At 40.8% G+C, this 24,112-nt stretch overlaps 1 protein-coding gene across 3 annotated transcripts in view; it reads left to right on the top strand.

Moving 5' to 3' along the window:
• Positions 1 to 24,112, top strand: part of ALPK1 (alpha kinase 1) — a 127,624-nt gene that overhangs the window by 52,227 nt on the left and 51,285 nt on the right. For 2 of the 3 annotated variants that reach the window (XR_007137474.1, XM_047798597.1), the window contains exons 2-3: positions 8,751 to 8,982; positions 14,249 to 14,403. Coding sequence is in view for 2 of the 3 variants with exons in the window: in XM_047798597.1 (XP_047654553.1) it covers positions 8,862 to 8,982; positions 14,249 to 14,403 (276 nt within the window). In the remaining variant the exon portion in view is untranslated. Of the gene's footprint in view, positions 1 to 8,750; positions 8,983 to 14,248; positions 14,404 to 24,112 lie in introns of those variants that run through there. The other variant, XM_047798598.1, reaches the window with a different exon arrangement.

Raw genomic sequence — 24,112 nt, 5'->3', positions numbered from 1 at the left:
GTTGGGTATATTGTTTCATAAATATCTATTAGACCAGTTGTTAATTGTGTTAATCAAATTAGTTACACCATCACTGACTTTCATCTGCTTAATATATTAGTTTCTAAGAGAAGTGTGCTATATTTTCCCACTATCGGTTATGTATTTGCATATTTTTCTTTATGTTCTTTCAATTTTTATTTCATGTATATTGAACTTTTGGTACTGGATATGTATAAGGTTAGAAGTGTTATATCTTTCTTGTGAACTGTACTATGTATCATTGTGAAGTGACCTTTTTATCTCTACTAATGCTTTTTGCCTTAAAGTCTATTTTATCTGATATTACTATAGGTATATCAACTTTCTTTTAGTTAGTATTTTTCTAGTATATCTTTTCCCATCTTATTACTTTTAACATTTCTATATTCTTATGCTTTAACTAAATCCATGTAGCTATTTTTTAATCTAGTCTAAATGTGTTTATCATTTTACTGCAATGTTTAGTTCATTTATATTTATTGGAGGCATTGACATGGTTACATCCCATTCTGACTGAATTCCACACAGTTTGTTATGTAGTATTTATCATTCTATTATAATAATTTCTAATTTCCATAATAATGACTTATTTGACCTGTGAGTCATTTAGAAGTATATTTCTTAATTTTCTTTATTTCTTACCATCTTTTAGATTTTCTTTCCGTTTTTTCCTTCTACTAGTTTCAAAGTTATATGTTTTGTTTTGTTTTATTTTATTTGTCTTTTTAGGACTGCACTTGGGGCATATGAAAGTACCTAGGCTAGGAGTCAAATTGGAGCTATAGCTGCTGGCCTATGCCACAGCTGCAGCAATGCAGGATCAAACTCACATCCTCAAGGATACTAGTCAGTTTGTTACCGTTGAACCACAATGGGAACTCCCTGTGTTTTATTTTAACTTTGGGGGTTTATCTTAGTAGTTTTAATCGGAGTCTAAAGTTAATGTCTCCACTCTTCCTGAACAAACTTTCTTCCTAACATATATTCTATTTGTGTTTATATGTGTATTTTTCTATTTTTTTCACCCACAAGATGTTGTTGTAGCTTTATACAATCAGTGTTTCTTTCTTTCTTTTTTTTTTTTTGTCTTTTGAGGGCCACACCCAAGGCATATGGAATTTCCCAGGCTAGGGGTATAATCAGAGCTGTAGCTGCTGGCCTACACCACAGCCACAGCAACATCAGATCTGAGCCACTTCTGCAGCCTATACACTGCAGCTCACAGGAACGCTGGATCCTTAACCCACTGAGTGAGGCCAGCGATCGAACCCTCGTCCTCCTGGGTACTAGTCAGGTTCATTAACCATTGAGCCATGACAGAAACTTAATCAATGTTTCTTTGTACTTAGCCAATAACTTAGCACTTTTATGCTTATTATTGAATCTCAGGCCCTTCATATGTGATCACATTGTTTCTATCTAAACTACATACTCTATTGGTATGTTTGGTAAGGAACTGTTGATGTTTATTTTTAAATATTTTAATATGCTTCCTGGCATATTAAATCTATCCTTTCACTGTCTTCTAGTTTTCATTGTTGATTTTAGATAGGTATCTATAAATTCATTTTGATTTCTTTGAAGATATCTGTCTTTTCTCTCTGGCCATTTTAAAGATCTTCTCTATGTCTTTTGTGTTACCTAGTTTTGCTGTGATATTTCTAGGTGTGAATTTTTGTTTATTTAGTCTGCTTGAGAATTGTGGAAATTTTGATTATTTTCTTTCTCCTGGTCTAAAAGTTGTTAGTCATTATCTCTCCAAATGTCTTCTGCTTCTTCTGCTTCTTCCCATCTAGGACTCTGAATAGACATGTTACAGATTTTCCATCAATCCTAAGTGTTTCTTAACCTTGTATTTTCTATCCCTTTATCTTTTCCTGTTGTAATCTAGGTGATATGTTCTGGCGAATCATTCAGTTAAACAGTCTATCTTCAGCCATAGCTACTATTTTATCAAATATATCCAGTTCATTGAGTTTAAAAATTTTAATTATTGTTTCTAGAAATTTTATTTGATGCTTTTTGAATCTGCTTGTACCTTTTTATAGTTTCTTCTTTACTCATACACTCAGCATACTCTTTCAGTTCTTTAAACGTTTATTTTGTAGTCCTTATCTGATAATTCTATTTTCTGAAGTCTTTGTGGGTCTAATTTTACTGTCTGTTGTTTCTGCTTTCAGTCATTGTTTGTTTTTTATTTTATGCATTTTGTGAACTTTGACCAGGAGCTTGTATTCCTTGGCATTTTATAGGTGAGAATTCTTTGAAACTTGGATTGAAATCAGATTCCTCTAGAGAAGATTATATTTCATTCCAGAAGTTGCCTTCTCTGAGAAAACCACCAATCTAGGATCATTTTTATATAACTTATTTAAAAATAAGTATCAGCTAGAGGTTTTGTGGATCTGTGGCTTCAAATTCTCAAAGGAAAAATTTTTGTTCTTTTCCGTGAAGGAGCATGTTTTGCAACAGACAATTTTCCTGGGAAGTAGGGGATGAAGATGAGAATGTATATTTAGCTCACCCTTACCCTAAAGGTGCAACATCTTAGGATGTCAGTTTTATGCAGGGGGCAGTTTTCTCTTATACTTTCCACTTGGGTAGGTTTTTGGTTTTATTTCCTATCCTTCATGGTCCAGGACAGTGAAAACCAGTTTCAGCTCAGTGTTTGGCAAATGCACTCAAAGCAAAGACTAGCTTCTATGATAACTTTCTGGGTTACAGCTTTTACTTGATTTTTGTCTTCTGAGTAGTCCTTCCTTTCTTGCCATTTTTTTAACTTGGTTTTCTAGCATTTTTAGTTTTCAGCAGGAATGTTGGTCAGAGCATAAATAAAAGTCTACTCTTTAGATTTTTAGTGGCGTAGAAGTTGCCTTCTCCTTTTTTATGCAGTTTTAAAATGCTAACATATCAAGGAGTTCCCGTCGTGGCGCAGTGGTTAACGAATCCGACTAGGAACCATGAGGTTGCGGGTTCGGTCCCTGCCCTTGCTCAGTGGGCTAACAATCTGGCGTTGCCGTGAGCTGTGGTGTAGGTCGCAGATATGGCTCGGATCCCGAGTTGCTGTGGCTCTGGCGTAGGCCGGTGGCTACAGCTCCAATTCAACCCCTAGCCTGGGAACCTCCATATGCCGCGGGAGCGGCCCAAGAAATAGCAACAATAACAACAACAACAACAACAAAAAAGACAAAAGACCAAAAAAAATAAAAAAATAGAAAAATAAAATGCTAACATATCAGGAGTTCCTGTTGTGGCTCCTAGGGTTAAATAGCTGTCTGGTGTCCATGAGGATGTGAGTTGGATCCCTGGCTTTACTCAGTGGGTTAAGGATCCAGCATTGTTGTGAGCTGTGGTGTAGGTCTCAGACACAGCTCGGATCACACATTGCTGTGGTTGTGGTATAGGCTGGCAGCTGCAACTCCAATTCAACCCCTAGCCTGGGAACTTTCATATGCCACAGATGCGGCCCTAAAAAAAAAAAAAAAAAAAAAAAAGCAAAATAATAATAATAATACAATAGAATGCAAACAAACATATCTAACCAACTCCCACAGTTGTGATCCAATCAGATTTCTTTCTCTCCTTTTATTTAGGCATTTTCACCGCTAATCAGTACGAGAGGTAATATGGTCAGTGTTGATGTGTGGGGTTGCTCAGAAGAGAGTGAAAGAGTGGGAAAGGCTGGATTATCATTATTGGTGCTTGATTGGAGAAACTTATTCTTGTTGTTCTATGCTGGAAACCAAAGTACATTTTCTCCTAAAAACAATACGATAAATAATTTGGAGATGAAAAAGTATTTGTAGTATAATAATTCATGTGCATATAAATTAAATGAGCTCTGTTAGCTTACTTATAAATTTAACCACCCATCAGTTGAATTCCAACAAAGATAATTTACGTTACATATTGGGAATATAATCATGTGTGATATGCTTTGTATAGTTCATTTTTTATGTATTTATGTCTTATTCCTCTAATTATATTATAAACTCCCTGACTGTAGAGATCATCCCTTTTTATTTCTTTATGCTTTCCCATATGTTCAGACCTAAGGATTCTCACCAGCTTGCTGGTGGATTATTACGGAGGTGGCAACCAGTAAACCATGGAATACCTTTGAAGTTCTTTTATTTTCCTTAATTTATCCTCTAAGAAAGATACTGATTGAGCAGCAGAAAAGACTCAAACACAATTGCAAAAGAAGTGGGGCTTTGACTAATCCACTGATTTGCATCTTTTAATGATGGCTGACTTGCCAATTATTCTATAATATAACTCAACCACTCAGCTAAATTATTAGTCATCAAAAGAACTAAAGTATCTACCTATATGCCAAAATCAAACACAGAATATATGAATACATGACCTTTTGGTTATGTGTGTGCGTGTGTGACTTAGGGTGTATGATTCTAACTTTGTTGGGTATCTGGTGTTATTCTAGAATTATCTGTTTGCATATTTGATTGCTTTTTATGGCCTCTTTCTGTTTGATTTTGAAGGAAAAATATATGGGTGACATTAAAATACAAAAAATAATCCACAGATAACAAAAAAATATTAGAAACCATCCATTTTCCAATTCAGAAATAATGTATAGCTCACATAGTACCAGAGTTCAGGGGGGCAAAATTAATATGTGTTTAAATTGAAAACGATTCTTTTATAAATGAAGTTGACCAAAATTTCCAGCAGGACTGTTGCCTGAAGGAAAAGTTCCTGGGCTCCAACCTCTGTTATGCCTAACAATGAACCATACAAGCCTAGACAGATGGTTGGATTCCAAAGTATTTCTCATGTTACAGTATTTTCTTCCTATTGTCTCTCCTGAATTCCACAGAAGAAAGGGGAAATGCTATAACTTTCAAAAAGTATAAAGAAAATCTTCAGTACATTTTGGGAAGTAACACGTAATAAATATTATCTTGGAAATCTCTTATTCCTTTTTAGAGATTCTTTCTTGGTTAAAATCTGATTGCTTATATTGGACAGTATGGTTTATCTTCCTTACTATCTTTATTATTAGAAATAGAAGATGTATTTATGTCTTTTCTCATCCATGCTCCCTGTTTCAAAGTATGGTAATATTGTCCAGTCAGTGAGGCAGAAATTTGGGACTCATCCTTAAGACCATTCATATCCATCCAACACCAGTACTGGATCTACTCCCTAAACAGGTCTTGGATCTGTCCAATTTTCTATATGTCTGATACCATCACTCTGGTCCAAAGTCCTGATATATCTCTGACCTGGATTATTGCAGTAAGTACCTAACTGATCTACCTACAGTCACCCTCTTCCTCCCTGACCTTAATAGACAATGGTCAAAACAGAATGACCTTTTCCAAATGCAAATCCAGTTGTGTTCCTACTGCTACCAGTAATTTTCTGTGATTCTTAGAGTAAACAAAAATTCCTTACCTGGTGCACAAGGGCCTACCTGCCCAGTCCCTGCTTACCTCTCTTAGCATCACTTCGTATCAACTTTCTCCTTTTATGTCTAGTTCAGCCAACCTGGCCTTCTTTCATTCCCTCCATAGTTCCTTCTATGTTAGGGCTGTTCCCTACCCTCTAACTTCATTAAGATCCTCTTTCAGAGCTGAATTCAGGCATCACATCCTCGAGGAAGCCCCCCCTGACCTAAACCAGCTTTACCCCGATGATTGGGTCAAGTCCTGTTGTTTGCCATCACAAAACCATGTATCTTATCTCTCTTTCGTAGCACTTAGACAAAAGGAAGAGATTTATGATCCTGTGTATCAGGAATTAGGGTTTCAAGTGAGGAAACAAAAGCAAAGAAGACTATTTAATAATCCTCTTCTAAGACTCAAGGCAATACTTCTAAACCACAGAGAAAAGTATACATAAAAATATTATACTTAAGGGTTCTGAAAAGGGCTGGGAACTTTTCAGTAAATAAATATCAGATATTCTTTAGCAATAGACAATCTGGTCTGTCTAGACGCCTGCTAAGTTTGTAATTTAAGACCTAGAAAGATTTTTAACAGTTGTTCCCAACCAATCACCTCAAAATACAGATGAGAAAAATGAATCTCAAAAGTGACTCTCAGAGGTCTCACAAATAGTTAATGGTAGAGAATGGGGTGGAATTAGTCATTGAACAACATCATGTATACTAGTTCTCCTATTTTTTTTAATACATACCCTCTCTGCTTAAAATATTAATAGAAACAAAGCAATTAAATTCATCTGAGTTGGCTAATCTAGTGGAAGACTGTCTATCCTAAGAGGATGATATAGTGCCAGTAAAACATTCCTAGAAGCCTTTAGACAAAGGGGTGATATGCTATTGAAGTTATATTATAGTGCAGTTTTATTTTCTTGTGCATGAGCTCTTGATATTTTCTTATTGCACTCCTAAAATCCTAAAAAAGGATCCTGGGAAAGAGAACCCCCTTCTTGATTTAATTTAAGACTTGAAGAAAGTCAAGTGCCCTACTCACCCATAACTCATTCCAAGGAAAGTTTGTTCTTAACCTTCTCATCCACCAACTGCATTTCTCAGACTCCATACTAACCTCCTTTTATAACCACCATCTCCCTTTTTCAGAGAATGGTGGGAATGGGGGATATCATTACTACAGCCTCTTGTTCCCTCTAGCCTACTAATTAACTCTTTAACCAGCTTTACTGTTTAGTTCTTTTCATAAAAAGAGCGCTAATGGCCAGCTAATACCATGAAACATTGGCTTATAAACACTTGAGCTAAAGGGAACATTGAAAACCATTTAGTCCAACAACCCAGTCTATGCAGGAATATTTTCTGAAACATTTTAAACAGAAGAGATTAAATTTATATTTATGGGAGTTCCCGTCATGGCTCAGTGGTTAACGAACCTGACTGGTATCCATGAGGATGCAGATTCAATCCCTGGCCTTGCTCAGTGGGTTAAGGATCCATCGTTGCCATGAGCTGTGACGTGGGTCGCAGACCTGGCTCGGGTCCTGAGTTGCTGTGGGTGCGGTGTAGGCCGGCAGCTACAGCTCCAATTCAACCCCTAGCCTGGGAACCTCCATATGCTGTGGGTGCAAAAGACACCCACAAAAAAAAGACAAAAGACAAAAAAAAAATTTATGTTTCAATACTTCCAGTAACTAATTTCATGACCTCACTTATTTCTTGATTCACTTATGTGATGCTCTGTCAAGTAACAAGAATGTTGTGTGAAGAACTCGTGTTCTTCATTAACAAATACATGACTGTTTCAGTGAAACAAGTCTGTCACATCCTAAAACTTTGCCTTGGCAATTCTGTCTGTGGTGTGTGTGTGTATATATTTTAAAACCTAAAACATGGAGAGTATATTAGTTAGGATAGAATGAAAATTACAAAATTTAGATTACACAGCTCATCCCTCATTTTTTTGTTCCTATAAAGTCATAGAATAGAAAGAAGATAGAAAAATATTTTCTTGCTGTTTCAACTTTGAAACCATCTTCTTAAAGTGAAGCCATGGGGTAGTGGAGTACATTTTCCCGAACACCAACACAATAATTCACATTTTAATATTCTTAATGATTACTAAAGCAATAAATTATTGTGTTGCATGATTTGCTAGGCAACAGAGGGAGTGGCATCATCCACATATCTGTTGCACTTTTTTCCTTTCCACATTCTCTTTCTTTGATCCCATATAAGAGTGTCTAAGCCAGACAGCAGACAGCGGCTCTACTGTCTGTTCTGGCAAACCCAGAAAGAAAATAACTTCCTTGGTTTTGTATACAGTGTATACTCACTAATGAAAGGGGAACAAACAAAAAGATTTGTTAGGGCACTATACATAAAATAAACATATATATAGTTCCTACTGTATAGCCCAGGGAACTATATTCAGTATCCTGTAAGAAATCATAATGGAAAAGAACTTTGCTGCACACCAGAAACTAACACAGCATTGTAAATCAGCTGTTCTCAAATTTTAAAATGGTGCTAATTAAGTGATTTTTTTTTAGTATTTATTTATCAGATTTTTTGTACTGTCATCTAGTTGTTTTGTTCTTGAAATTACTTAGACTGCAGTAACTCATTATGATATATTTACATAAGAAATCTCTCAACTCTCTGTGTGTTAAATGGGATATAAGTAGATCCATCCGTCCATATGATGGGTCTAGGAAATTGGGTGTTCTGAGATTTAATTTCCCGGTTTTATTTGGCAATGTGCCTGGCAGTGAAGAGCTTTAAATTTGGCATCTGTCATTGCTTATTTTGGTCTAAATTATATGATCCTAAATACCATAAAGAATACTGCACAGGGGAAATCAGCAGTGGGTTATGAGAGTGGTAAACTTCATATTACCCTGTGCTGACGTCTGAATATTAGAGCTGTTAGCCAGATGCTTCCTGTAGACTTCCAGAGAGGCAGAAAGTGTGGTGCCATTGGGATCCAGAGGCACCGATGGTACATGTGCAGAAGATCCATAAATCACAGGCTATATTCATTTCATTTGGCTCCGTGTGATTCCACTGACTTCACGGTGGGTAACTGGGGGCTGCACCAGGACCCTCTCCCTTCTGTTCTCTGATGCCTTCGAGGTGCTGCCCATCTAGACCAGGCCCTGCAGTAATTTCACACACACCCCTAATAAAGTCCTCAGGGGCTGTCATGTATTTTCATGTGTTTGCTCTATTATCCCTCCCTGCTTGAGTCTTACAGATAATTGATGATGCTTCAGTTAATCATCTTTCCCCCTCTTTTGTTCACCAGGTACCTCAGCCTTGAAGGGGCTCTTTGATCGAGGATCGATGTCTTCTCCTGGGTAATTGATCACTGTAGGCCCAGGGACACTCGACTCATCATTGAGGGAGGGTGATCATCATGAATAATCAAAAAGCTGTAGCTGCGCTACTGCAGGAGTGCAAGCAAGTGCTGGACCAGCTCTTGTTGGAGGCGTCAGATGTGTCGGAGGAGGACAAGAGGGAGGACCAGCGGTGCAGAGGTGAGGTCCTGATGGGAGGCGCTGGGGGGGAGGAGGGAGCAGCAGGTTTGCTCTCCTTTCCCCTGCCTGAATGACACGTTCTCATCTCTGCCCTATTTTTCTTCTCTTGGCAGATGACCACCGAGAGATGAGTGGATTTCTAGGGCATGAATGGGACATGGGCTGCGGGTGGACGGGCAGGGGAGGAAGCCCACTTTGTTGCAGTGAATTGCTGTCAGTTCTAATTTTAAGCTTCAGTAAACATGAGGCTACAAGAAACAGTTTAGTTCAAGAAGAACAAAGGGTCCAAGTGGGCTGATGCACGTAAATTTCACTTATTAAAAAATTGAAGCAACTTCTGAATGGTGGCACATACTTTTTTTCAAACTAGGCTTTTGTGCCTCATCAGTTTCCATAGACTTCTACAGTTTCCACAAATATGTCATCTCTTAAGTTCCATCTCCCTTTTTTGATCATCAATACATTTCTCTTGTTTTATTTACATGTCATTTGTAAAATAAATCCACTCACACTAAGTATGTACTGTATCTGTCAGGATTTACATATTTGGCTTTTCTGCTCATTCATAGTTTATGCCATTCATAGTTTTAGATGAGTCTTTATTTGGGACGTTTCAATCACAATGTTAAAGCAACTCTAATTTTTTCTTTATCCTGTTTTGGAGAGGCAGCCTACTTACCTTGGATTTCTCTTTAGCATTCACATAAATTTTCCTTCATTTCTGTCAATTGTGTCCCTTTTTGCTTTTAATAGTTTTCTTTTTTTTAGTGATATGCTCTTCCTTACAGAAATAAGATTCCCATAATTCCCCATCTCTTGTTGTTGTTGATTATGTAATGGGGAAAGGTTCTAGAAGCATCTCTTCCCCATATTTTCCTGTATAGGCACATGCATTTTTACAGGGGAGTTTGAGGTGCCTTTAGAAGTCTGATTTTTTTGTAACCTGTCATCCGTGCTCTTTTCAAGATCAAATGCCTCGTGTCCAGTTGTTTCACAACCTTAGTTTGTGTTCTCTTTCCTTAGCTCGCCAGATACATCAGTGTCTGGTTTGGCTTGCTGCAGGGTTGGTGCTAGTTCTCCGCAGAGACAGTGTGTTCTGTTCTGTTCTTTCTCCTCAGTTTTTTTCTCTTGTCCTTTTACTACATCGTGTCCTTTGTTTCTTCAGCCCACATTCCTTTAACCTTCCTAGTGAAGATGCTGAGCCCCCAATTGGGAAACATTTTCTTTTTCTTTTTCTTCCCAAGTACCTCAGAATAGGAGAAAAAGAAAAAATCACTTTAATTCCAGAAAAGGCACATCATGACTGCAAAATCACTCAATTAGCCATGGCCCTTCAGGGAAGCTGCTTGGGGAAGTAAGTGATCAGAGAGGCAGGCTACTGCTCCGTCAGGGGCTGACCGCTGGGGTGGGTTGAATCTGATAAACCAATGCGGGGGGGTGGGGGGGATGGACCGTGTGCCGAGTTGTGCCAAACTCAGCATTTGCTGATGGCCACTGCTGCTGCGGGGTCCACCGAGCACCATCCACACGGTTGGCTGCAGTCTGAACACAGAGCCCGTCCCTAGGCAGGTGGTTTCTGAGCAGCTTTAGCTCGTGGGTCAGGCTGCCCCACCACCACTGATGTCGTCACCCGCATGTGCTCCCAGAGAAAGGCATTAGTACAGGGTCACTTCAGGCGACAGGGCCAGCCGGCGGACTCGAACATGAACACTGTGGGTTTTATTCTTTTCCCTCTTCCTCTCAACAGCATCCTTTTCCCTTCGAAATTGTCCTAGTCAGCATGAGTGACTAGCCCCAGCAACCACACTGAGATAGAGAAAGAACTGAAATCCAAATGAGATATATTTTATATATTTTAAAAACATATTTCAGAGGCATCTTTTATTTCAGTAGTCCCGCTGGACTGTCCATGTTTTGGCATGATCTGTGGGGAAAGGCTGGTAAGAGGAGGCAAAAATGACTTGTGAAAAATAGATTTGCTCAGAGTTCCTGCTATGGCACAGTGAGTTAAGGATCCAGCATCATCTCTATAGAGGCCCAGGTTGCTGCTGAGGCACGGGTTTGAGCCTGGCTCAGTGGGTTAAGGATCCATGTTGTGGCAGCTGTGGCTTAGATTTGATCCCTGGCCCAGGAACGTCCATATGCAATGGATATGGCCAAAAAAGAAAAAAAAAAAAAAAAGATTATCCTCATGAAGAAATGTTGAAAATATTTAAAGCTATTTAGTACCAAAATAGAGTGCAATTCTGTGAATCCAAAAATGACATTTCTCTTGTCATTTAACTGCTCCTTTGATGCCTGAGCTCAATGCTCATGGACAGAGTGTCCAAATAATTTATCAGTCAAATTGAAATACTTCCCTTTTTCTTTAAGGGCCACACCCATGGCCTGTGGAAATTCCCAGGCCAGGGGTCAATTTGGAACTGTAGCCGCCAGCCTATGCCAGAGCCACAGCAACACCAGAGCTTGCGACAATGCTGGATCCCCAACCCACTGGGTGAGGTCAGGGATTGAGCCTGCATCCTCATGGATACTAGTGGGATTCATTTCCGCTGCACCACAATGGGAACTCCCAACCCGAAATACTTCTGACAGTGAGCAGGTGCTGCTAAGAAGTACTCTGTGATTACGTAGGACTGTCCTAAGCAAACAGAACTGTATAGTCATCCTATTCATGACTATTTAGAACTATCGTTTAAGAGATTTTCTCAGAATTCCCGTCATGGCTCCACTGGTGATGAACCCGACTAGCATCCATGAGGATGCAGGTTCAATCCCTGGCCTCGCTCAGTGGGTTAAAGATCTGGCACTGCCATGAGCTGTGGTGTAGGTCACAAACGGGGCTTGGATCCTGTAGTGGCTGTGGTGTGGGCTGGCAGTTCTGATTCCACCTCTAGCTAGGAACTTCCAAATGCCACAGGTGTGGCCCTAAAAAGACCCCCCCCCAAAAAAAGAAAGAAATTTTCTCTACATGTATATTGAAAAACATTTTCAGAGGTTGAATTGATATCAGTGGTGGTAGGAGGAGATTGTGACCACATAGTTCCCCAGCTTCGTGGTTTTGCTTTCCCTGGGGGAGTTCCATTGCGCAGTGGGTGCTCAGTAGTTCTGGATTACTGGATGGGGAAGGAGGTGAGGAACAGTGGTTTTAGTGTGATATTTGTAAGTCATCCTTAGTAGCCGGTCCAGATCAATCATCCCTTGTCATGGTCCAGTGCGTTATCCCCTTAAAAGCAAGCAGTTCTTCCCCATCGAGAGACTTCCTTACATTTGCCCAGCCAGTGGCAAGGACATCATGAACCAAGGCAGAGTTAGGGGTTCTTCTTTCTCTTCCTCTTCTCCCCCACCCCCCTTTCTGTGTTGTATCTCTTTTGTCCTATTTAGCGTGTCTCATTTAAACATAAGAGTAATCTTTCTTTTAACCATCATGGTGTAATTTATAGAAGTGATAGGACATGATGCCTGTCTTCAGGGAGCTCACGATCCACTGTCCAGAGAGAGGACAGATGTGGCTAGAGAGCAAGGTGGGTTTGGGAGCACTTATGAAGGGCAGCTCTATTCCACTAGGAGATCATGGTGGGCTGATGAGAAGTAGGCAATGTTTGCACTGAATGCTGATTGAGGTCAGTGGGCCTGAGCTTAGTCATGAAATAATTGAGGGAGAGCAATGCAAACAGTGAGGACAGGATGTGCATAAGCATTCAAGAATTTTCTCCAGGGCAGTGGCCTGGTCCATCTTGTTTTTAGCAAAGCGGGGATGGACAGTAGGAAAGATGAAACAGATGAAGTGATTCAGGCAAGAATTACTGATAGTAAAAAAGAGCAAATCTATCTTAGGATCCACAGAATTTCATAACCAGTTAGATTCAGGGAGGAACAGAGGACAGAAATACTAACTTCTGGGTTTCAGACATGGGCACCTCAGTGAATGGTAGTAGCATTCCTCAAAAGAGAGAATAGAGAGGGAGGGAAAGGTGAGGAGTTTAGTTTTAGATATGTTGAGTCTGAGATGTCTGCAAGACAAGCGCATAGAGATTTAGAGCTGGCAGTCACATATACAAGTCCATTATCCCTTATTCAGAGCCCTGGGGGGGGGGGGGTCACGTGTGCTTCAGAATTGAGAAGCTTTTTTTTTTTTTTTCCCAGTCTTTTTTCCTTTTCTAGGGCCGCTTCCTGCGGCATATGGAGGTTCCCAGGCCAGGGGTCGAATCGGAGCTGTAGCCGCCAGCCTACGCCAGAGCCACAGCCATGCGGGATCCGAGCCGCGTCTGCAACCTACACCATAGCTCACAGCAACGCTGGATCCTTAACCCACTGAGCAAGGTCAGGGACCGAACCCGCAACCTCATGGTTCCTAGTCGGATTCGTTAACCACTGCGCCACGACAGGAACTCCCAAAACTGAGAATCTTTTTCAAAATTGAGAATTGTGCTTCACAATTGAGAATTTTTTTTCAAAAGTTGGAAAGGGTAGTATAGTGCATATACTGTGTTACATCAACCCTCCAGTAGAAGCTGGGCTAGAATCTACAGTCAAACATTAAAATTTTCAGAGCAAAATAACTAATCTCACTAAGTAGGATTATAAGTAGCCTCTGGTCAAGTCAAGTCTGGTTTGGGTACTGAACTTAAACAAAACAAAACTACCTTCTGGTTTCCAGAGCTTTCTGGGTTTCCCAAATTTGTACAGGAGATTGTTGACTCCTGTAATTAATTAGGTTTGATGTCTATTAAGAGATTAAATATATCCCCAATGGGAAACAAAGCCATTTCGTATTAAATTGGTATTTTTTGTATTCATTGTCTATATTCAAATGTCGTCCACAGTGAAAGTCTGAGTTGAGGTGAGGTCTCAGAGAAGTAAGAAAGATGTCGTACAAACTGATTCTTTGCATTACCCAGCTGCCACAAGCCCCAAAGGCCATTCCATCTCAGTCCCTTTCTCACTTTACAGAGAAAATAATATTTCCTTCATTCCTTTCTCTGATTCTTCATGCAGAGATAGTCACTGAAGTGCTTCACTTCCTGCTAAAAACCTTTCTTAATGCCTGACTACCCCAGTTTACCTGTAGGGCAAAGTACACCAGGGCCACCCCTGACAGATAGCTTTTTGCTATTATTCTTTGAGTCAGAACCACCAGCTTAGGCCAGCCAGCAAGAGGGGGGAAGAAAAGAAGTTTGCCACTAAGGTGCTTCATCATAACACTGGTAACTCAACAGCCTTTTCTTTGACTGCAATTTCCTTACCTGAACTCTGACCTTTTCAGCTTCACTCCCCAGCGAGTTAAGAACCCTGATCCAGGAGGCAAAGGAAATGAAGTGGCCCTTCGTGCCTGAAAAGTGGCAGTACAAACAAGCCGTGGGCCCAGAGGACAAAACAAACCTGCAGGATGTGATTGGCGCCGGGTTGCAGCAGTTACTGGTAGGAAGAACCACACCACCTGTTCCTCTGACACCCCAGCCCCAAGTGAGGCATTTAGCCTCTAAGTGGGCCAATAGATTAAATTTCTTAGAAGCATAAGACAGCCCCTACCGTTATGGTCAGCTCTGCCAGACTGACTATTGCGGGAGGCGGGGGGGGGGGGCGAGGGGGGGAAGCTTTTAGAAAAGCTTCACTTGCCTGTAAGATCTTCTGTTGGAAAGCCACATCAAGTAAAAGTGAAGGGTAGCTAGTGGGCCCAATGAGACCCTGTCCTGCCAAAATATTTGCATATCCTTGGTGGGACCAGAAGCATGTAGTTTTGATTCTACCATGCCTCATAGCATTTTTATTTTGAAATACTACTTTCCTAAAAGTTGGGTAGCTTAAAGAAATAAATTCACCTCTATTCCATCCATGCGACTTGCTGTCATAAGCTGTTGGTCTGGCAGGTCTCTTTCCTGAGCCCCACCCAGGATAAATTCACTCCCTTATCTCCTCATGCTTCAGGCTATTCAAGTAGGTTTGGGGCCAAAGTCATTGACATGTCCATTCTTCAGCTCAGTTATTGGAAATGAGGCAAACAGATACCTCCACCCCAAATAGGAGAGCGCCTCAAGAAGAACACATGAACTCAAATTTGAGCTCAGATTTCAGCTTGAGATACTGGGGATGCTATTAGGATGTGCCATTTTCCTTTTTGTAGTTGCCCCCCTTCCCCTGCCCCATATTCTCTTAGATAATTATCAAAGAAGAAAGTCTATTAGCTTGTATTTGTCTCACATAAAATACATACATTTGTCTGGAGACCAGGAATTACAACCAATGATAGTATCCTAAAAATTTTATTTTATTGGTTTACATGGAAATATGCTTTGGGGTCATTCCAAATAATTACAGGGACATTGTCTTTACCTAGCAAAACAAAAATCTATAGACACATAACAGCATCGTTGGAGACGTAATAGAAATAGTAATCCCTCCCACATCTTTCCCACCTTCCAAAAAAAAAAAAAAAAAACAGACTGAGGTTAAGCAGACTGGGGACTATAGGCAGGAGGAAAGGGATGACTTAGAAGACATTCAGTGTAGAGCATGTTTAAAATAAGCATGCTTGTTATTAGTGGAGAAGTGGAATGGAACAAAAACTAAAGGGTTTACAAAATGCTCACACATGCATCGTCTCATTTGATTTTCAAAATAGCCCTCAGTGACGATTGCCATCATAATCCCCATTTTGCAGATGACAAAATTAAGGTGCAGGGAGATTAACTTGCCCAGGGGAACAGACCAGTGAGTGGTGGAGCTAAGACTCACAGCCCCTTCCTCCATCCTGCTCCACTTCTCCCTCTAGAAGCCCCAAGGGATGAACTTGAGAAAGTGGAAGCCTGAGACTTGTTTAATGCAACCCGTAGGCTGTCCAGCAGAACTTTCTGCAGTGATGGAAATGTTCTCTATCTCTGTTGCCCAAGACATTAGGCCCTGGCTATGTACATGGCTCTTAAGTACCTAAAAATGTGTCTAGATTGACCGAAGAACTGAATTTCAGTTTCACTGAATTGTTAAAATGAACTTCTGGAAGTTTCCTTGTGGCACCTCAGCTTAAGGATCCAGTTTTGGAGTTCCTGTTGTGGCTCAGTGGTTAATGAGTCCTACTAGGAACCATGAGGTTGCAGGTTCGATCCCTGGTCTTGCTCAGTGGGATAAGGATCCGACATTGTCGTGAGCTGTGATGTAGGTTGCAGACAAGGCTCAGATCCCGCGTTGCTGTGGCTGTGGCCAGCAGCTGTAGCTCCCATTCAACCCCTAGCCTGGGAACCTCCATATGCCATGGGTGTGGCCCTAGAAAAGACCAAAAAAAAAAAAAATCATTTTGCTGCAGCTATGGTGCAGAACTGTGGCATGGGTTCCATCCCTGGCCTGGAAACTGCCACATGCTGCAGGTGTGGCCAAAATAATAATAAATAAAATACATTTCTATGTAAATAGTCACAGGTGGCTAGGGCTACCATTTAATTGGCCAGTTCAACTCTAAAGTAGTGGTGCTTAACATTAGACCTCCCAGCAATAGCACTAGCATCACCTGGAAACTGACTCGGGTTTTTGGGCCCCACATTAGTTTTACCGAAATCAAAAACTCTGGGAGTGAGAGCCTAGGAATTAGCATTAAACAAGCCCTCCAGATGATTCTGATGCATGTTAGATTTTGAGAACCACTGTTGCAAAAAACCTAGGGTGGCGATTGAAGGGGAAAGGTGGAGAGCCTGAACAGGGATGTATGTGGAGAAGGGCTTGGAAAGCTCTGCGTGATTCAGCTGGTGGCTTCTAAGAGCTTTATATGGCTTCCAAGGAAGGTGAGAGCAGGATGGCCTCACAGAGAGAGTGACCCCTGCTTTGACCTTTGGGGCTTAGAAGCTCCTCTGAATTTCCACCATAGGCTGAGAAACTGAGGTGCAGCACGGTCACTATAACCAGGGTTTCACTCCTTTCAGTTCATCCCTCACTTACTAGATCCCCCGCACTGCATTCAAAGCTGATAGCGACATAGGCTGAAAAACTTAAAATGGTGTTTTAAAAACTTCAGGTCTTAAAAAACAAAACAACAGCAGCAAAAGGAGTTCCCATCGTGGCTCAGTGGTGAATGAACCCGACTGGCATCCATGAGGACTCGAGTTCCATCCCTGGCCTCGCTCAGTGGGTTAAGGATCCGGCGTTGCTGTGAGCTGTGGTGTAGGTCGCAGTTGCATCTCAGATCTTGCATTGCTGTGGCTGTGGCCTAGGCCGGTAGCTGTAGCTCTCATTCAGCCGGTGGCCTGCGAACCTCCATATGCTGCTGCTGGTACAGCCCTAAAAAGACAAAGAACAAAACAACAGAAACTTCAGGCCTTGCTGCATTTGGGGGTTAAGATGAGTTGAGAGACAAACTGATCATAATTTTTAGACTGTTTCAGGAGCCTATTCATTATTCCTTCTATTTTTCCCTCGTATGTCACAGATGTCTCAGTTGAGGGGAAGCACAGGCATAGAGAATTTAAGAAGTTTGTGCCCAGCTCACAAAATCACTCAGAGGCAGCTCTAAGAATCAGTGCATTAGGCTACTTTAGCCTGTAATGTGTTTAACCTGGGAGCTTTTTGAACTCTGAGCATCATTTTCTTTAGCTTTCCCAGCAAGCTATAAATTAACCAACCACACCTCCTAAAGACTCTTGGGATACTTTTCCATTGTGTCAGACCCCAAGTGCACAATTGCAAACCACTGTGTTATATAAGTACAGAGAACTACAGCTTCCTGTGAACTCGTGCTACTTTTAATATCTGAGCTTGTCAGGAAATTCCATGAGTTGTTTCTGTTTCATTATCCATTGGTTTCAGTATCATACTTTACTGAAGCCGGATAGCCATGTTTTAATAATCAATTAACTGTGAAATTCCCTCCTTACATAAAAATAGTTAAAGGCTGTTGAGTTTATCATTTCAGTTATCTCTTCTTATTCCTAATTTAAATTTCCGTGATTTTTTTCACCTTAAAATGAATCCTTCCCATGAAAAAGGTTCCCCTCCATTGTAAAAACTAGCATTATACTTGCAGTATAAACACTATCTTTAGGTTAATTTCACACGTAACAGAGCAAATGCAAGCACAGAATTGTGCTGAGTGCCTGAGTTGGTAAAATGAAGGGTCCTTTCTAATGTTACTCTCTTAGGCTGAATCTAAACATCATACGTGTTTTGTGCTTTGCTTTCTGTTCTCCGCAGCCTCCCCCGTTTTCTCCGTCTCCTCCTTTCCCTCCTGCCCCCGCCCCCCAATCTTTTCTCTTTTGGTGTGTGGCCACAGACAGAAATTTATGGCAGGGGCCAACCTCCTTTACACTCCACACAAAGCTTGCTGACTTGAGAGAGTTTGTCCGCTCTCTCCCAGAAAAAACACCTGCAGTATGCTCCCCAAGAAACCAGGAGAGATGGGAGATTAATGTGGCTGTAATAGCTGGGCAGTGTTTTTGGTATTATGCCCTCTCCCCAGGTAGATGAGTCTTTTCCGAGATGATACCAATTATTTATTGCTGAAACATCTGTTGATAACTGCAGCTGCCCTTGTGAAACAAAGCGTATCATGGGGTCACAGGCTATAGGGACCTAAAATCCTGCCTCATGCTAGTTTTAGACTATTCAGCAACACCCTCAAGTCCATGGGTTACCATCATCTTTAAAGTCTCGGCGTGCCGTAGAAAATACTTTGTAAACACTGCCCTGCCCTGCCCTACAAGCTTTGAAGTATTATTTCATCTTCATCGGTAATTTATATTCCAGTGCCATTGTACTGTGGGAAAAAGAGGGGGAACTTTTTTGTTTTCCATTTAATTGTATATCGCCTGACACTTTGACCCATATTATTAGTATTAGTCAGAAAAAGGATTTTCCCCCTCTCTTATTTAAAAATAAAATTTCAAGGGAAAGTAAGCGCTCCTTGAGCTCTTTTCACTCAAAACAATGTTTACACTCTGAGAGGGAAAGATGAAAAGCACAAGCAATTTTTTTCAAGTGTGGGAGAAGGGCATTTCAGTTTTGAAAGAGAACAGTAAGGCCCTTATAAATATCATTCAGCAAAACCTTTGATGGATTTTTCAAAAAGTATTGAAAGCGTTTAGCGTTAGCTTTCTGTTTAGCTTGGTTTGGGGCAGACACAGTAGAGTTCTAACAGTAAAATTGTCCTTGCTTGTGAGGTGTGGACACGAAGGCATTGGCCTCAGTGTGATTGCCAACTTTTGTGATTTCTTCAGTAACTTTCACTCTCCTGAAAAGTGTGATTTCTACATGATGAAAAGAAAATATGAGGACTTCCCACTGTGGTGCAGGGGGTTAATGATCTGGCTTGTCTCTGTGGCACTACCAGTTCAATCCCCAGGCCTGGAGCAGTAGGTTAAGGATCTGGTGTAGGTCGCAGATGCAGCTCAAATTTGATCTCTGGCCCGGGAATTTCCATATTCCATGAGTGCCGCTGAGAAGGAAGGAGGGAGGAAGGAAGGAAGGGAGGGAAGGAGAGAAAGAAAGGAGGGAGGGAAGGGAGGGAAGAGAAAAAAAAATGCCTGATGGGAGGGGGAGGGAGTGGGAGGGATCGGGAGCTTGGGCTTATCAGACACAACTTAGAATAGATTTACAAGGAGATCCTGCTGAATAGCATTGAGAACTTTGTCTAGATACTCATGTTGCAACAGAAGAAAGGGTGGGGGAAAAATGTAATTGTAATGTACACATGTAAGGATAACCTGACCCCCTTGCTGTACAGTGGGAAAATAAAAAAAATTAAAAAAAAAATGGGAACTTTTGAAAGGGAGATAAAGGGCATGTTTGAATTTGCATGTCAGTAGCAGACAGGGTTGCAAGGCCAAGAATTGTTTCATAGACAGTGGTTTTGAGCATTCCCTGCAGATTTAGGGGTCCTGATGCTGGGAGGAACTGGCCTCTCCCAACCCTGTTTATGAGGGGGCAAGAAACCTGAATTTGTGTGGTACCTCTGTAAAGAGATAATACTGTAATCTTTATAGGTTGGCTAACTATAGTACAAGGATATGAAGCAGACTCAGAATGAAGATTTTTTTTCCCATTTCCTTTTTAACTTTTCAGCCATGATAATAGGTAATCTAGGAGTTCTGTTGTGGCTCAGTGGATTATGAACCCAACTAGTACCCGTGAGGATGCAGGTTCAATCCCTGGCCTGCTCCGATTCAACCCCTAGCCTGGGAATTTCCATATGCTGAGAATGCAGCCCTAAAAAGTAAAAAAAAAAAAAGTAATCTGCTGATAACCTTTATTCAGCATACTTTTGGGTGAGTACCTGTGCTAACTTGCAGTGATTTCAAGAGATAGCGAAAGGATAATTTGTTGTTTTCTTATGCTAATATGTTTTAAAATGTTTATGAATGGAGTTTGATAAATTTAGCTTTTAGAATATTTTTTCTAATATATCTCTTTTAGATAATCCAGGTACCTTTAAATTGCTGTTATTTTTATTTTTGAACTACTTAAAATATTAAAGGGTCAAGAATTTAAACAAAAAAATTAATAAGTATAAGAATTGCTTATTACAAGAGCGCAGGCAAATAATATTTTTAAATGTCTAATGCGAGTAACCTGGGGACAGAGAGGTGGAAAGAGCTTTTAGCAAAAGATAACTAACATGAATTTATCAGGAAATGAAATGTCAGGTCAAAGAAAGATGGGAGGGGAGTTCCCATTGTGGCACAGTGGAAACGAATCCGACTAGTATTCATGAGGGTGCGGGTTCAATCCCTGGCCTTGCTCAGTGGGTCAAGGATCTGGTGTTGCCGTGAACTGTGGTGTAGGCCTCAGCTGCAGCTGTGATTCAAGCCCTGGCCCAGGAACTTCCATATGCCACAGGTTTGGCTGTTTAAAAAAAAAAAAAAAAAGATGCTTTGGGGATTTTCATTTGTTCAGCAACTGATTTTCTCAAATGAGGTTTTCATCTGTATGCCCTTTGGGGCTTTAACAATTGAAATCTTTTTCATCAGGATGCAAAAGCAAAGTGAGTACAAACTGTATTTATTCATTCATTCAGCAAAACTATTGAGTGTTATCTTGTGCCAGGCATTTGTTACGGAGCACTGAGAGAAATGCAAGAGGAATAGAAGGCCTACTTCATGTTCCAGAAAAACTACCAAAATGAAGAGCTGGGACAACCCTTTGTCAAAGGCCTGCTTATTCGAATGGTTCCTTCCACTTCTTGACCACCTCATATGTGGCAGGTACTCAATACATAGGAACTTTTCTAATTCCTACAGACTTGGCCACACAACCAAGTGAAAGGTGATTAGAAGTGGCACATGTCAGTCCCAAGCAGAAGCTTTATAAACCATTGCATAGTTCAGCAATTGGAAGTTTTCTTTTGCCTCGTGAATAAGATTCCAGCCTGGATCCTGGAAAGGGCAACATACATGGAGCAGAGCCTCAGAATTGCAGCTGAACTGCACCCAGTGTGAAATATGAACAACCACCAAAAACTCTGTCATTAAAGGCACTGCAATTTGGGGGTTATCATAGTTTTACCAAGTGTTATGGATTGATTTGTTCCCCCATCAAAATACATTGACGTCCTAACCCTCAGTGCCTCAGAATGTGACTTTATTTGAAAATAGGACCATTGCAGACATTAGTTAAGATGAGGTCGTACTGAAGCAGGGTGAACCCTTAATCCAATCTGACTGATGTCCTTATAGGCAGAGGGTCATGTGAAGACACAAGGAGAAGGCCATGTGATAGAGGCTGAAATCACGCAGCTGTGGGCCAAGGAACAGCAGCAATTTCTGGCAACACTGGAAGCTAAGAGAATGGCATGGAACCTTAAAGAGAGCACGACCTACTGACACTTTGATTTCAGATTTCTAGCCTCCAGAACTTTGAAACAATATCTTTCTATGTTTCCAGCCACCCCATTTGTGGTACTTCGTTATGTCAGCCACAGGAAACTAACACCAAGTGAAAGCTGGATTATGCTCATGTGGAATAAGCAAGAAAGCTCTCAAATGATTCTTGTGGTCCTATTCCCTTACAGAGAGGAAGGCAAATTAAACCAAGTCCAGTCAAGAACAGAATTTGTTCCAAAGAACAAATTGATACCAAACCCAAGTTTGCTCTTCTCACTGCACAACAGGCCAGTCGATTCAGAGAAGAGTTGTTGGGGCAAGGACTTTAATGGGAAAGCTAGCAGACGGAGAAGATGGCAGGCTAGTGTCTCAAAAAGCTATCTTCCTCAGTCCAAGTTCAGCTCCTTTTATAAGAGGAAGGGGAGTGGAGGGGCCAGCAGTCACTCACTCACTGTCGCTTGGGGGAAGGACCCACTGCAGTGCTGACTGGTGGCTGAGCAGGACCACTAAAGGTCGCTCTCTGAGGGTTGCTTGCTTACAGGTTCTAGTATCTAATGTATTAGTTTGTCCGTACACATAACTAGAGAAAGTAGATTGGAGAAAACATAACACTCTTCCTACTTTATTCACTTTTGAGCTGTGATACCATAGCCCACTAAACACCTCCCTTTGGGGGTCCCAGAACATCTCAAGTCCATTGGGTCCAAATCTGAACTCATCATCTCCCAGTTCCTTGCCCCTCCCCCAGTCACACTTTGTCCTCTTCCAGTGATCATAGTGTCATTAAATGGTATCATGAATCACCCAGTTACCCAAATGGAGACCTGGGAATCATCTTCAATTCTGTCTTCCGCCTCAACCCTCATATCTTATTGGTTATCAAGCCCTACTAATTTTCCTCTTAAATATCCAAATAAATTTGAGCATTTTTATTAAAGTAGTAGGATTACAAGTCGCTTTTATTCTTTATAGTTCTTTGATTCTGTAATAAACATCTCTTAGCCTTATTTTTTAAAAAGGAAGAGGGTTGAGAAAAAGAGAGGAGCATCTGTTGTTCAGTTGCCCTTAAATCTAAATAGGTCAAATGTTCAAAAACCTAAGTGAGGATAGTAAGGTTACGCAGCATCACTTCTCTAAGAGCGAGGACAAATACTGAACTGCTCATATGCTAATGGAGGAGCTAATGTCATTAATCAAATGATTTTAACCATGCATCTTTCACTGATGAAGTGAGGATTCAAAACACAGTGGTCTTGTTGCTGAATCTTTTTTTTTTTTCCATTTGATACCTTCCTCTTAGCTAAGTATCATTATTCTCCTGTTAAGATTTTGGAGATCATTTTAACGCACACGTGTGCGCACACATACACACACCTATGGAATATACATACATACATGTACATCTATATAATTGATATTCATGAATACAAGTTATTCATTTATTTCTGTATCAAGTGATAGAAAACCACACCTGGAGGGAAATTTGGAGATTGTCTATTTCAAGCCCATCATTTGATAGAGGGGGAGCCAGAGAGAATGAGAAGTGACTTGCTGTAAGTTGCACAGCCCATCAGTGGGAGCAGCAGCACCTAGGTTTCCTAGCCTGAGCCTGGGGTGTCCTCCCTGAGTCTGTACAACCCCATTCTTCACACAGGGCTGTTGTAGGACCGGGGCAGCCTTTCTCTGGTGCATTCCTGTCTTTTTTGCTGTCCTGTAACCTGCCCTCTGCGCTGTTAATATGATTTGAGTTTATAACTCAGAGCAGAATTAAGGCAGACAGAAATTTTGCAGTTTCCAATTATCAACATTTAAAACTTGTTTCCTTAGCTGAACATTATATGTCTTTTGAAAAGAAGCCAGACAAAAGGTTCAGATCCATCAAAACCAAACTGCATCTAATAAGTAAAAATTAGACACCAAGAGAATGGAGCCTTCAGAGGATAAATATTAGCTCCAGGGCCTATGTGTATTCAGACTTAAAGATAGAGTATGATTAAAATCACCAAGGATTTAAACCCTGCTCTAAAACTGTGCCAAAACACTGCCCCTTTTAATACAGTACTTTCAAGTTTCAATGGAAGATAAATTAAAATGGTGACCTGTCCTTAAAATTCTACCAATGAAACTTCGGTTGCCACAGAATCAGGCATGCGAGTTATCCCTTTGATGAAGACTAACCCTGTGGCATGGATTTCGTGTCTTACCATAATGAGGCCCAAAAGCTAAGCCAAGTCTCAGAAGAGTTGTTCAAACTTAGGCAAGTGGGCTGGGCAGCCCAGCTCCAAATTGAAATGCAGAAAATGAACAGATTGAAGTGTTGGGCAGGAAGAAGA

Source organism: Phacochoerus africanus, chromosome 10 (assembly GCF_016906955.1).
Source record: "Phacochoerus africanus isolate WHEZ1 chromosome 10, ROS_Pafr_v1, whole genome shotgun sequence".
Lineage (NCBI taxonomy): Eukaryota > Metazoa > Chordata > Mammalia > Artiodactyla > Suidae > Phacochoerus > Phacochoerus africanus.
This window is presented reverse-complemented; position numbering and strand designations above follow the sequence as displayed.